This window comes from Haliotis rubra, unplaced genomic scaffold (assembly GCF_003918875.1).
Source record: "Haliotis rubra isolate DU_JTF1 unplaced genomic scaffold, ASM391887v1 Scf130, whole genome shotgun sequence".
NCBI lineage: Eukaryota > Metazoa > Mollusca > Gastropoda > Lepetellida > Haliotidae > Haliotis > Haliotis rubra.
Genome location: NW_025765226.1, coordinates 252,926 through 267,294, shown reverse-complemented (window position 1 = coordinate 267,294; position 14,369 = coordinate 252,926). Strand labels below are relative to the sequence as shown.

The following is a 14,369-nucleotide window of genomic DNA, read 5'->3' as shown; positions in this document are numbered from 1 at the left end:
ATTTCACCTTTGATATTTAAACTAGGAAGATTGCTTCTTGCAAAGGAGAAGAATTTCAAGGACAATTTATTGTTTGAAAGTCACATAAATTGTAGGAAAATATCCAACTTTAGTTCCAGTGGTAATTGTACCACCTTTGTGCTCTGTCTAATTAATTTCATGTGACTTATTGTGGGTCAGGGCGTCAGTGTTGACACTCAACTGATAGATTTTACTCGTACAGTATTGATTCTGGCCAAGAAAGCAACTGTATGTCAGATATTTGGAACATCGGTGAAGCGCTCTCGGCACGCATTCACTGGGCCATCAAGGTATAGGCAATTGATGCAAGCCATTTCTTACAGGGACTATAGATCTTACTTCCGTCTAGGACCGGTCTGAATTTTTGAAACAACCATGACGGATTTAATATGTTGGTATCTGCCTCCATGTAAGTAAGTCTACTCTAAATTTGTATTTTGGAAGCGCTTTATGCAATCTGCTCAAAAAAATTGTTTTGAGTAAACATTTTGAAATATGCATGGTGTTTCGTTGGACTGGCAAAACTGCTTGATGTGACGATTTGGCATTAATGTATATTGAACTCTCAACTTTGGTTTGAGATGGAAATATAAATTCACATATACTTTCTTTTTCTTTTGATGAAACATTGAATGTTGTCATTCAAACTAGTTCTGTCAGTACTGTTGTCGGGTACTGTGAAAGTTTGGTATTGGCTTTCAAACTGGTTCATTTGCATCTGTTTCAACCACCTAGATGCCCTATTATTTGTTTTGAGGAAAACCCTATGCAATTTGATATTGTGCTTTCTGTGAATTAATCAGTTATGAACCTTTCATACCTGCATGTAATCAGAGATATTAGCCTGATGAGACTTCAGTGACCTGGCTAGTTTGATCATGATCAAAATATTTTATAAAATATGTTTGTGAGGTATTGGTTGTCAAGTTAAATGTCAGTAAATTATGTTTCAGATTCAATGATCATTTTTGTATTAGGTTCTATTAAAGAATCTAACAAATCTCCCTTTGTAAATGTGAACCTTTTAGCAATTAGCTTATGTAATCATTTGTTATGAATTTTCTGCAGAAAGCATGTGTACAGAGTGTGTTTGTTAAAACCCTTTGGGTTATGTGCTGATCAATAGCAGGGTTTGATAAAGTAGATGTGAGGGAAAATACAGGTTAATAGAAGTGTCAATATAGGTAGATGGAAGGGAATACAGGTAGATAGAAGGGGGAATACAGGTAGATGGGAGATGATATGGAGGTAAATGGAAGGGAATACAGGTAGATAGGAAGGGAATACAGGTAGATGGGAGGGAATACAGGTAGATAGAAAGGGTATACAGGTAGATGGAAGGGAGTACAGGTAGAAAGAAGGGGGAATACAGGGCGATTGGAGGGGGAATACAGGTAGATAGAAGGGGAATACAGGGCGATTGGAGGAGGAATACAGGTAGATAGAAAGGGAATACAGGTAGATGGAAGGGAGTACAGGTAGAAAGAAGGGGGAATACAGGTAGATAGAAGGGGAATACAGGGGAATTGGAGGGGGAATACAGGTATATAGAAGGGGAATACAGGGCGATTGGAGGGGGAATACAGGTAGATAGAAAGGGAATACAGGTCGATGGGAGGGGAATATAGGTAGATGGTGGATGATATAGAGGTACATGGTAGGTAATACAGGTAGATAGGAAGGGAATACAGGTCGATGGGAAGGGGAATACAGGTAGATGGGAGGGGGAATACAGGTAAGTGGGAGGGGGAATACAGGTAGGTGGGAGGGGAATACAGGTAGATATGAGGGAAATACAGGTAGATGGTAGGGGAATACAGGTAGATAGAAAGGGAATACAGGTAGATGGGAGGGGGAATACAGGTAGATACAAAGGGAATACAGGTAGATGGGAGGGAAATACAGGAAGATGTGAGGGTAATACAGGTAGATGGTAGGGGAATACAGGAAGATAGAAAGGCAATAAAGGTAGATGGGAGGGGGAATACAGGTAGATAGAAAGGGAATACAGGTAGATGTGAGGGGAATACAGGAAGATGTGAGGGGAATACAGGTAGATGGGAGGGGGAATACAGGTAGATAGAAAGGGAATACAGGTAGATGGTAGGGGAATACAGGTAGATGGTAGGGGAATATAGGTAGATGTAGGGGAATACAGTTAGATGGTAGGGGAATAGAGGTAGATTGTAGGGGAATACAGGTAGATGGTAGGGGAATACAGGTAGATGTAGGGGAATACAGGTAGATGGTACAGGTAGATGGGGGAAATACAGGTAGATGGGAGATGATATAGAAGTAGATGTGAGGAGAAATAAAGGTAGATGTTCACCAAAGTATTATTGTCATGATTGAAGCAAAGACGTATATACACAGGGTTAATATACATCCTTGATTGAAGCAAGCTGCAACAGGACTCCTTCCTGCAGCTGAAACTTGCAACATCTTGTAGGGCGAGGCTTTATCTATCTTCCATTGGAATACTTCTTAAACATTTTGTAGGTCCAAGCCACTTCCATTAACCTATTTATGTCATTTTATTGAAAAGCACATGAGCAGGAGAAATTCAGTGATATCTTTCATATATCTAGGCCCAGTACATCCAGGTCCAGTAGCCAGTAATTGGTGAAGAAGGCTATAGGATACCTTCTGTACATCCAGGTCCAGTAGCCAGTAATTGGTGAAGAAGGCTATAGGATACCTTCTGTACATCCAGGTCCTTTAGTCAGTAATTGGTGAAGAAGGCTATAGGATACCTTCTGTACATCCAGGTCCTTTAGTCAGTAATTGGTGAAGAAGGCTATAGGATACCTTCTGTACATCCAGGTCCTTTAGTCAGTAATTGGTGAAGAAGGCTATAGGATACCTTCTGTACATCCAGGTCCAGTAGCCAGTAATTGGTGAAGAAGGCTATAGGATACCTTCTGTACATCCAGGTCCTGTAGCCAGTAATTGGTGAAGAAGGCTGTGGGATACCTTCTGTACATCCAGGTCCAGTAGCCAGTAATTGGTGAAGAAGGCTATAGGATACCTTCTGTACATCCAGGTCCAGTAGCCAGTAATTGGTGAAGAAGTCTATAGGATACCTTCTGTACATCCAGGTTCTGTAGCCAGTAATTGGTGAAGAAGGCTATAGGATACCTTCTGTACATCCAGGTCCTGTAGTCAGTAATTGGTGAAGAAGGCTGTGGGATACCTTCTGTACATCCAGGTTCTGTAGCCAGTAATTGGTGAAGAAGTCTATAGGATACCTTCTGTACATCCAGGTTCTGTAGCCAGTAATTGGTGAAGAAGTCTATAGGATACCTTCTGTACATCCAGGTCCAGTAGCCAGTAATTGGTGAAGAAGGCTGTAGGATACCTTCTGTACATCCAGGTCCTTTAGTCAGTAATTGGTGAAGAAGTCTATAGGATACCTTCTGTACATCCAGGTCCAGTAGCCAGTAATTGGTGAAGAAGGCTATAGGATACCTTCTGTACATCCAGGTCCAGTAGCCAGTAATTGGTGAAGAAGTCTATAGGATACCTTCTGTACATCCAGGTCCTGTAGCCAGTAATTGGTGAAGAAGTCTATAGGATACCTTCTGTACATCCAGGTCCAGTAGCCAGTAATTGGTGAGGAAGGCTGTAGGATACCTTCTGTACATCCAGGTCCAGTAGCCAGTAATTGGTGAAGAAGGCTATAGGATACCTTCTGTACATCCAGGTCCAGTAGCCAGTAATTGGTGAAGAAGTCTATAGGATACCTTCTGTACATCCAGGTCCAGTAGTCAGTAATTGGTGAAGAAGTCTATAGGATACCTTCTGTACATCCAGGTCCTTTAGTCAGTAATTGGTGAAGAAGTCTATAGGATACCTTCTGTACATCCAGGTCCAGTAGCCAGTAATTGGTGAGGAAGGCTGTAGGATACCTTCTGTACATCCAGGTCCAGTAGCCAGTAATTGGTGAGGAAGGCTGTAGGATACCTTCTGTACATCCAGGTCCTTTAGTCAGTAATTGGTGAAGAAGGCTATAGGATACCTTCTGTACATCCAGGTCCTTTAGTCAGTAATTGGTGAAGAAGGCTATAGGATACCTTCTGTACATCCAGGTCCATGGTGAAGAAGGCTATAGGATACCTTCTGTACATCCAGGTCCAGTAGCCAGTAATTGGTGAAGAAGTCTATAGGATACCTTCTGTACATCCAGGTCCTGTAGCCAGTAATTGGTGAAGAAGGCTATAGGATACCTTCTGTACATCCAGGTCCTGTAGCCAGTAATTGGTGAAGAAGGCTATAGGATACCTTCTGTACATCCAGGTCCAGTAGCCAGTAATTGGTGAAGAAGTCTATAGGATACCTTCTGTACATCCAGGTCCAGTAGTCAGTAATTGGTGAAGAAGTCTATAGGATACCTTCTGTACATCCAGGTCCTTTAGTCAGTAATTGGTGAAGAAGTCTATAGGATACCTTCTGTACATCCAGGTCCTTTAGTCAGTAATTGGTGAAGAAGGCTATAGGATACCTTCTGTACATCCAGGTCCAGTAGCCAGTAATTGGTGAAGAAGGCTATAGGATACCTTCTGTACATCCAGGTCCTGTAGCCAGTAATTGGTGAAGAAGTCTATAGGATACCTTCTGTACATCCAGGTCCAGTAGCCAGTAATTGGTGAAGAAGTCTATAGGATACCTTCTGTACATCCAGGTCCTGTAGCCAGTAATTGGTGAAGAAGTCTATAGGATACCTTCTGTACATCCAGGTCCTGTAGCCAGTAATTGGTGAAGAAGGCTATAGGATACCTTCTGTACATCCAGGTCCAGTAGCCAGTAATTGGTGAAGAAGTCTATAGGATACCTTCTGTACATCCAGGTCCAGTAGTCAGTAATTGGTGAAGAAGTCTATAGGATACCTTCTGTACATCCAGGTCCAGTAGTCAGTAATTGGTGAAGAAGGCTATAGGACACCTTCTGTACATCCAGGTCCTTTAGTCAGTAATTGGTGAAGAAGTCTATAGGACACCTTCTGTACATCCAGGTCCTTTAGTCAGTAATTGGTGAAGAAGTCTATAGGATACCTTCTGTACATCCAGGTCCAGTAGCCAGTAATTGGTGAAGAAGGCTATAGCATCTTCAAGCCATTATGATTAAGGAGGAAGCCAACTTGATGTGTATTGATTTGGTCAGATATTTTTAGGCTGTTCCCATCAAGCTTGTAAGTAATATAACCAGGTTAAGAGTTATTGTAATGTCAAGGTCATACTATAATAAGATCAAGCTCATACTAGGACAAAAGGTAGGGAATTCAAAACCTTTAAACTAAGACGTATTCTATTTCGATTTGATTTTATAGATATTTTTTGTGACCATTCAGCTTGGACCGGTTAGGACCAAAATTAAAATGTTTCTGTACTTTGTTTATGTTGGTAAGTTTAGGAGGAAAATATATATGATAATACTGTTGTGTGATTAGTGTAGTGTTGTTACAGTAATATACCAATGTGTACATAGACTCTGTTGTCAATATATAGAGCTTACATAACAAGCGAGTCCATTACTGCATTTGATCCAATAAGGTTTATAAGTTACAGTGTTGTCATATCTATGTATTAAGTTTGAGGGGGTGTTGTCAAGCATATACAAGTAAATTTGAATATTTTTGTTTTCATCATCTGTTGGTAGCTTTTGGCTTCCAATGGTCAGAAGTGAAAAGTGGCACCTGACATTGTCTCCAACAGTTGACAAACAATATCGGCACCTAGCAACAAATGTTCTGGAATTAACACACAAGGAAATTATATACCCTAGTTTGAACAAGTTGACATGCCACTGCTGATATTTTGAGGTATGAGTGAACCAAAACATAGATCTGTGTTTTTACTGGTAGGTGCTGTCTTTCAATTCAGCTGTATTTTGATAGGACCAAGAATCTTTCATTAAATGTGTGATCTCATTGATTGTCAATAAACTTCTGCCACACTTAAATGACATCACTTCAAATGCCTTTTTGGTTTGGTCTGCTTTGGTTAGTATGTCACCAAATCATAGTTGTCTAGTTACAGTACTGTTCCTTTTCATCATGGCACATGTGACAACATTGTGAATGACGACAGACACTGTTGTGACAGGTTTGGCATTAACCCAGTGTACAGACTGGAGATGTGTCAAGTCAGCAGCTTCTGTAATGTCACACCTCTTGTTTTAATGACACAAATCACTCTTAATATGGTTGTACATGGGTACTTGATACTATATATCAACATACAATTTATTAATTTAAAAAAAGATTATTTCTACATAAACTTAAAAATATTTGATGGTTTAATATTCTCTTAACACCAAGGGAGGCAGAAGAAAATTTTGGAGTATTAACATATATGATGTCTTATCTTATTGCCCATTACATCTTTTGTTTTCTTTTATTCAGAACACGCCAGTTTCAAAGAAATGGGCATATTAAACTGCCCATATGTTCATGATATCTTAAAATTAATAACTATCTCAAAGCACATGAACATTGAACTGGATGTATAATCTCTGCAATCTTGTAATCTGTTGCTGTGACTGTGACAAGGTTGAGGGAGGTTGACCAATCGCTTGTGATATGCTTTCTCTGGGGTTTCATTAGAGTAAAAGACTTGCAGGAATCTCGACACCATATACAGACTCTTATTGCTGCTGGCACCATGCCAATTTCAGACCAATTTCTTTTCTTTTCGTGTGTTATGGATGAGTCTGCACGAAATTCTTTGAAAGTATAATGAAAATAAAGTGATATTTCATTTAGAATATACCCTCATTGTGATAGATTTTGTAGGTTTATTTTGACTGATATATTTTTAACTATTAAGACTTTCCTTTTCTTGGCCAAATATTCATTTACTCTTTCAATTTAATCTAACAATGATGCCATTCTGATTTTGACATATTTTGCCTCCTTCTTTCCAAGAAAGTCTGCAAGAACAGATACCGCAACCTACCTGATCATGGCACTGACAAGTTTCAAGCTAAACACAAACAATTTTCTTCTTTTACCCTGTCAGCTGCATTGTTTGGTTTTACATGCCACATGCCCTTTGCCAAAGTTCTCCTTTGTGTACACCCTTTATATATCCTTTATGTTAATAACACATGAGTGTGTTCGACACTGTCTGTTATTGTCGGTGTTCAGCGTTCCTGACAATGTATTGTTTCACCAGGGCTATCTGTATTTTCTCATAGTTGGGACGTGCTGCATGAGTTACAGTACTTAAACAATACATTTGTTGTTTAGAAAGAATTCTGGCTCCAAGTTCCTGCCCAAACTATTTTTGTAAAAACATTCTGACACTCTCATAGTAGGTTAACATCTCTTAAATCGAGCCCTGCACTGTCTGTTAGCATTACTATTTTTTAAATAATTTTGTTGCCCCATGTGAACATTCTACCATGAATTTTTAAATACCTTATTATTAGTCAATCAGAGGTTCCAAATCAAAGTACATGTAATCACTGCTGATCAAAACAGCTACGTGTTTGGTACATGTACTAGAAATACGTGTAAAATTAAGAGAGAATGTTCTTAGAAAAAACCTTGATTTGACCCAAGTGTATTTTTGTTTGCTATGAAGAGTAATAAATTGTAATTAATATCTGGTGTATGTTTACACTTAAATGAGCTGCCTCATATAATACATAACCCTTACACAATAAACAACATTGTGTTCTGTGTGGTGTAAAGATATATATACACTTAAGACAAGACATTATATATAATGTTGTTGTTCCAATTTCCTTTTTTGGTCTTTTATTACACAAACACATGCCAACCCTGTTTTTCAGGAAGATTGAGTCTATTTCCGAAATTGGAATAGAGATTGAGGGTATGATGGAAAGGTTGCTGACAATTCTTTCCTGTCGATGGTTTGATTTGTTGTTGTAGACATTGCATCCTCGGACTGGTTCAATAGTCCTTACAAACATATTTCATTCCGAGGATTCTGAATTCAAGTTTTTGTGGCTTTAAACAGCTGACATCACATGACTGGTTAACTGATGTTGAGGACATATACTGTACAACGGAATTTGACCTTGGTAATGCCAAGGTTGATAAGTATCTCCAGTGAAGTAGTATGTACCTAAGGCTCAGGTCACTTGACATTTATTCGTGTGGTGGGGGTTTATAATTGGGAAGGTCCCCGTAAGTTATTGTCCAATGAAACTGTAGATGCCAGACTTAAGTCATTGTCTACAGCTCTGATACTGGCCTCCATGGACTTGGAACCACATCATGTTTTTAAGGCCTTGCATTGTTTTTCAGCGAAATGTTGTATGTTCTTTTTTCAGGTGTTGACTTGATGCTATTTATGTCCAGCAACAATTTTGATTTCTGGCTTTTCAAAACATTCTTTGGCAAGTGGATGTTTTTATGATTTTTTTTTTTAAATATTGTGTTTGGTCTTTTACTTAGGAATGTCCATTTGTAATAATTTGGGATTGCGCTATACTCTTTGAGCAAATTCTTTTATTAAAGCTATCAAGAACAACATAAATACATTCTTTCTATCTGTGTAAAATGGACGAACAAAGTTTTGTGTATTTGTTTTGTCTATCCTTTGACAGTTTCCCACTCAGAGATTTGCACGGAAAGCCTCCTCTGCCAGCTCTCTGCGACTTAGTCCGCCAAAGGTCAGAATGACCTTGAGATGGTGAAATGCGTTATGGGGCATGATTTTTTTTTCTGCATGAAATTTATCTTCTTTTTTTATCATGTTGTAATTGAAGTGAGAGAAACGGAGCTTTATCCCCTTTGTGGTAGAGCTTTATCTCCTGTGTGGTGGAGCTTTATCCCCTGTGTGGTGGAGCTTTATCCCCTGTGTGGTGGAGCTTTATCCTCTGTGGTGGAGCTTTATCCCCTGTGTGGTATGTGGTAGTGGATGTTTTTTGACCATCTGTAGTATCTAGGGTAGCGTTTCATGTTACCTCACAGGTAGTGTCGAGATTTTCTACCTTTTCATGTCTCACGTCCTTGCTGCATGGCATTCTAGTTAGACTGATTGAGGAAGTATTTGCAACAAAAGGTTCTGTCTTATTGATGTGAGGTATAAGTCTTCATTTCAGCCTGTTATCTGTCATAAATGCTTGATTATTTACAGTAAAAGTTTCAAGATATCAGTCAGTGTTTGTAAAAATATTTTCATAAGGTAGCATAGTCTAACAGCTTTTCCTACTCACAACTAATTTAAATTTCTGTCTGGTCCCATTATCTTATTACGCCTCATACAAGGCAGGAACCCTGGTGTCATCATTATCTTGTGGAAACTATCAGGAAAATTTGTTATTGCCATACTTAAAATACAATGTATGTAGAAATCAGGGATTCTGTTCTAATCGCTGTACCACTATTGCTGCGGTTTGCCTGGTCCAAGCCACACCATAACCTACTGTCCTATAATGCTCACAGTGGTGTTAATGCTTTAATCAATCTTGGCTGGGGAACTGGTTCAACAAGTATTTTGAATATTGCAACCACAATGAAATGCTTGTACATGGTAAATACCCTCTTGGAATATTTAAGTGATGTAATAACATATTACTTGACTGTCCTAAAGCCTGTTCTACAAGAAAACTCATTGTACCACAACACTTCAATATAGACCAATAATTGTTGAAGAACTGGGATATATTTTTCGGAATAGGTTCTTCGACTGGTCGCAGTATAAAATTATCAAATTAATGAATGTGTGCATTTTTTTAACAATTGTTGAGACCGATTTCAAATACCTCTGATTGTTTTTTTTTGTATCTTTGTTCCCATATTGTTGAAGTGTGAGAGTGGCCTCCCCTGATGGCCTTCTCCAGCTGCGACCCTGCATGTCGAGCTCTTCATGTCCCATCTTGTCCTTTCAGGTGTATGTGGCAGCAGGAAGACAGTAAATATGGGACAAGCTTTCAGTCTGTGTGACTTCCCAATTTACTGTGTACTGTAACTCTTCATATCACTCACTCACTCACACACTCACTCACTCACCCTGTCAATTCATCTGCTGCACTTTGTTTTGTATCACAATCCATATTGCAAATAACATTTATGTGCAAACAGTCAGCTGTTAGGTGCAATTTCTTGAATTGATATTGAATCAGTTTGAAACAACTGAATATTTATGTGCAAATGTTAACGGAACAGAGGTTATTACGTGATAGTGTTCGTACAAGTGAGTATGTATTTGTGACAGTAGCTGGGAATCATTCTGGTATGCAACCTAGTAGGAGACTGTATACAGTTGTATTCTCACATGTATTTCCACAACTACTACAAGACAGGCTGTAGTGTAGGAAACAGGATATTAAACAGGAACTATATCAGATGTTCCCTCTCAGTTGGAATTACTGGGTACAGTATAGCATCTTGTGTACTGAATACCCTGCTGATTAATCTCAAAACTACAAAATGTAATACCAAGCCAACCTTTTATTCCATTTTTCTGGGAAGGATACCCAGCCACCTATACTTGTCATAAGCAGCGAACTATTGGCTTGTGGTGGCTTGGTTGAATGAATCACTGGCTTGTCTGGTTGGTGTCCTACAGGTTGGTGTCACAGCTGGAATATTGCTGAGTGTCAACAATAACAAACAAAACAAACTTAATCACATAACTTTCGTTGATCAGTATATGTCAAATCTACCAAAATTAAACATACAATATTCGGATAAAACCACATGTGTGAATAAATTTGACATCAAACCTCCACCAATATTTGTGTGTTAGTGTAAATAACATGACATAGAGAGAGATTTGAGTGGAGCCAAGCCTGAGGGATGCAGCGAGGCTGGTGGAGATGCTGTAGGTCAGGAGGCTGCAGTGAGGACTCCCTGGTGTCACGCCTGTATTTTACAGCAGCTTCTGTCACTTTGTTTCCACCAAGATGTATTTGGGACCAAACATGGCAGTTTCTACATGAAAGAGTTCCAGTGTTGTTGTAATGGATGTACAGTTACGCAACTGAAGACATTAGTGTTAAAATGTGTTAATGTCATGTTGACAATATACAGTGAACTACCTCGTTCCATTCTTGTTTCCACCGCCTCGACCAGCAGTATTTCCATATAGCACTGCAACCCAGCCTAGTAGTATTTGTAATATGTGTAAATACCTGTGAATGTACTTGTGGAAATACTTATGAAAGTATTTACCGTGTTCGCTGTAATATGCACCCCAGGGACTGAGAAAATGTGGAAAGAGGTTACGAAAACAGATAGATAAATTTGTTGTTACAGCTTGAGTGGTAGTGAACACACTAAGTGTTAGTCAGTCGAATGAAAAAATATTGATACAAGATACAGTAAAAACTGGAAAATCATATTCCGCTTCTCCACTTGATGTTTCTGTAAAAAAAATCTTCCTTAGGCACCAGAAATAACTGTTTAACATGTAGACTTTAGCCCTTACACAGATAACTGTTTGGTCTGCTGGTGAGGGGTGCTTATTGCAGCAGGACACTTAATACAGCAAATACGGTAACTGTAGATTATGGAAACATCTATGAAAATGCTTGTGGAATGTGGATATACTTGTGGAATTACATCAGCAGTGTTGTTTATAGACAAGTGATTTCTTTTGTTTCTCTTGCAGTGGTAAAGGTAACTTGCCGGTTCTGTGTTTCTTCACATCTTCATTACAATGTGTACTTCTGCATGCCTTTCTCAGTATTTTATGTTTGGTATGGATGGAAATTGGATGATTGTTCTTTGTATAAATTTGAAGATTTTAGTTTTGTTATTCAGAGAGACAGATAATGATTGTTGCTCATAGACTGTGTCTTCACAGACAATATGTTGTTGCAATGTTAATGCAGATATATACAGTATTAGTACAATATTCAAACCATGAAGCAGTTTTTTTCTAATTTTGGCTTGTCCTTGAAGGACAAAACATCAATATTTGTTTAATTAACACAGAAGTTGAGATCAATGTATCTTGTGGGTCTTTGACTCACCAGCTTGTAATACAAGATCTCATCAGAAAATGTTCGAGTATGTTTGAAGCACCTTTTCATCTTCTTTCATTATTGATTTCAATATAAGTTGATGCAAGGGACAAAACTCCTGCAATCTTAAAGTTAGATGGATTGGATAAAATTATTTGGAATAATATCACATATGGCGATAATCAACATTTTCTAAAGGAATATACATTTTAGAATTGGACATTACTAGGTGACAAGGAAATACTTAATCTGTTTTGGATGTTTAGCTATTGTTTCCATTTTTTATACAGAGCTGTTATCTTTAGCCCGACATCTTTAATTATAATGTATTGTCATATTATATAATGCGATTGTTGGCCCATTTCTCCAAGCAATCTTAGTGTTATGATTGTTATTAGTGTTAAACATTCTTTTGTGGAACAGTTGCTGTAGCTTCACAATCAAACCCAGTTCATTAAGTCATTTTGTTCCATGTATTTCAGAGGATCCGCAGTAAGGGTGCTTCAGCTTCATCTCCGAGCTCCCCGGTCCACCAGCGCCAAAACCAACCCGATGGCGCTTCGCCATCATGTGACTACCCTGATGGGTCCGTGTCCCGATGTAGCCCGGGGCGTCACCCCATCCCCCACACATGCCCCACCCCCGGGCGAGAGGTCCATCATATGACGTCCTTCAAGCCTCCTGATGACGTCATGGACCGTAGCGGTTATCGATACTCCGCCATGATCAAACCACCATCAGAGAATTCTATGTATGACAATGTTACGGGTTCTAGTCTGCAGAGGTCTTCCGCTGCTCAAGACAATAGATTATTACACAGGAAGTCTCTGCCCACATGCTCATCTGCCACGTCCTCCCCAGTTCGAAGTTTGGACGAAGGACGTCCAGCTTCCGCCATTTCTTCAATCACTTTGGACACATCGGGGAGTCCATGCCATTCCAAAGGTCAACAGAAGGTGGAAAATTTTGGGAATGGTGTTGTAATTGTGGACCATGTTAGTATAGACTCGCCAAAACGAGACAACGTGCATATAGAGACAGCTTTTGTAGGTGATGTAGGCAATGGAGCTAGCCGTCCTACTAGTAGTATGTCACAAGGAGCACGCTTGACAGTTGATACATCTGCACCAGGTGCATCACGGAACACGTCTTCCTCGGAGTCTCCTGAATGGCCTTCACCTCCTGAGCCCCTGACTCCCCAAACCCCATTGACTCCATTGTATAACATGGAGTTTGACAGTGACACTATTCAACGCATGCTTCGCTCGCTTCCTGCTTCTCCTGTCGAGAAGGATGACCAGGGGTTCCATGATGACCCTAACTTTCATGACGGTAACGACCACCAGGGTTCCAGAAGAATGAGTGGACTCACCAGAACGAAAAGTCTCAATGTACATGATCGCAATTCCCGTCTTTCAATGCGTACAAAACCCATGCCCGAAGAGCCGATACACATCCCAGTTACCAAACTCCCGGAAGTACCAAAGTCGAAACAGCTGGCGAAGATCCTGATAGAGCAAGAGCTGCTTCTACGGAACCAATGTGCCGCCAGCACCTACCCTGACAGTGGCATTGGAGGCATGGCTGGAGAAACATCTGGGTCACTCATGTCAGAAGACAGCGGGCGCTTGGCACAGTTCAAAGGTAGGGCATTTTATTTATATACCATCTTGTATTGTTTAACACAGCCTCAGGGAGACTCTACATTTGGACATTGTTCATGTATTATCATGGGTCCCACTGGCCCAGTGGTTAAAGCCGCTACAGCTAGCATTACACATGTCATAATCCCCTTATTGGGGATTTAAATCCCAGTTCCATCCACTAGATGATCACCACCATAAGTGTTCCACTGGATTCTATACATATCTCAGCAAGGAGCTTTTCTCAAACTAAAATGGTCGGCTTTCAAAGGTACCTTAAGCCAAGTTATCAGCCACCAAAGATCAGAGTTCTGTTATTCTGCTGCAGCCATACATTGGCGCCAATGGTCAGATAAATAAGGAAGACAAGAAGCACATGCAGAGTTGCGTCTTATACAGAAATATGTATGACAGTGTGTGTTAAGTCTACTAGCCCCGACTTCCTCTGCAGTTAGTAGATATTAATCTCAGTACATTGACTTGTACAAACAGATCTTACCAAGACATAACATATACCACAGCCCCAGGGCCTAGATTTTCCGAAACTCTCTTGGCGCTAAGATAGTCGTAAGTGTCGTAATTTAACATTACCTAGCCATAAGATACACCACTGGCCCAGACTTGTGACCAGTGGCATAAGTCACAGACTGCTGTAATTCGTTAAAATGTAAATTTCTGCACAAAAATGATTTCAACTTAAGTTCAGTCCAGGGAATTACGTGTAAACGTGTATCTGTAGATGTTGTTGTGTAGAGGATCACCCTG

At 39.7% G+C, this 14,369-nt stretch overlaps 1 protein-coding gene across 1 annotated transcript in view; it reads left to right on the top strand.

Annotated features, from left to right (window-relative positions):
- The window catches only part of LOC124267260, a 219,708-nt gene that overhangs the window by 111,057 nt on the left and 94,282 nt on the right, over nucleotides 1-14,369 (top strand). Inside the window, 2 exon segments of the mRNA XM_046702172.1 lie at nucleotides 8,596-8,661; nucleotides 12,444-13,605. Of these exon segments, the coding sequence (XP_046558128.1) occupies nucleotides 8,596-8,661; nucleotides 12,444-13,605 (1,228 nt within the window).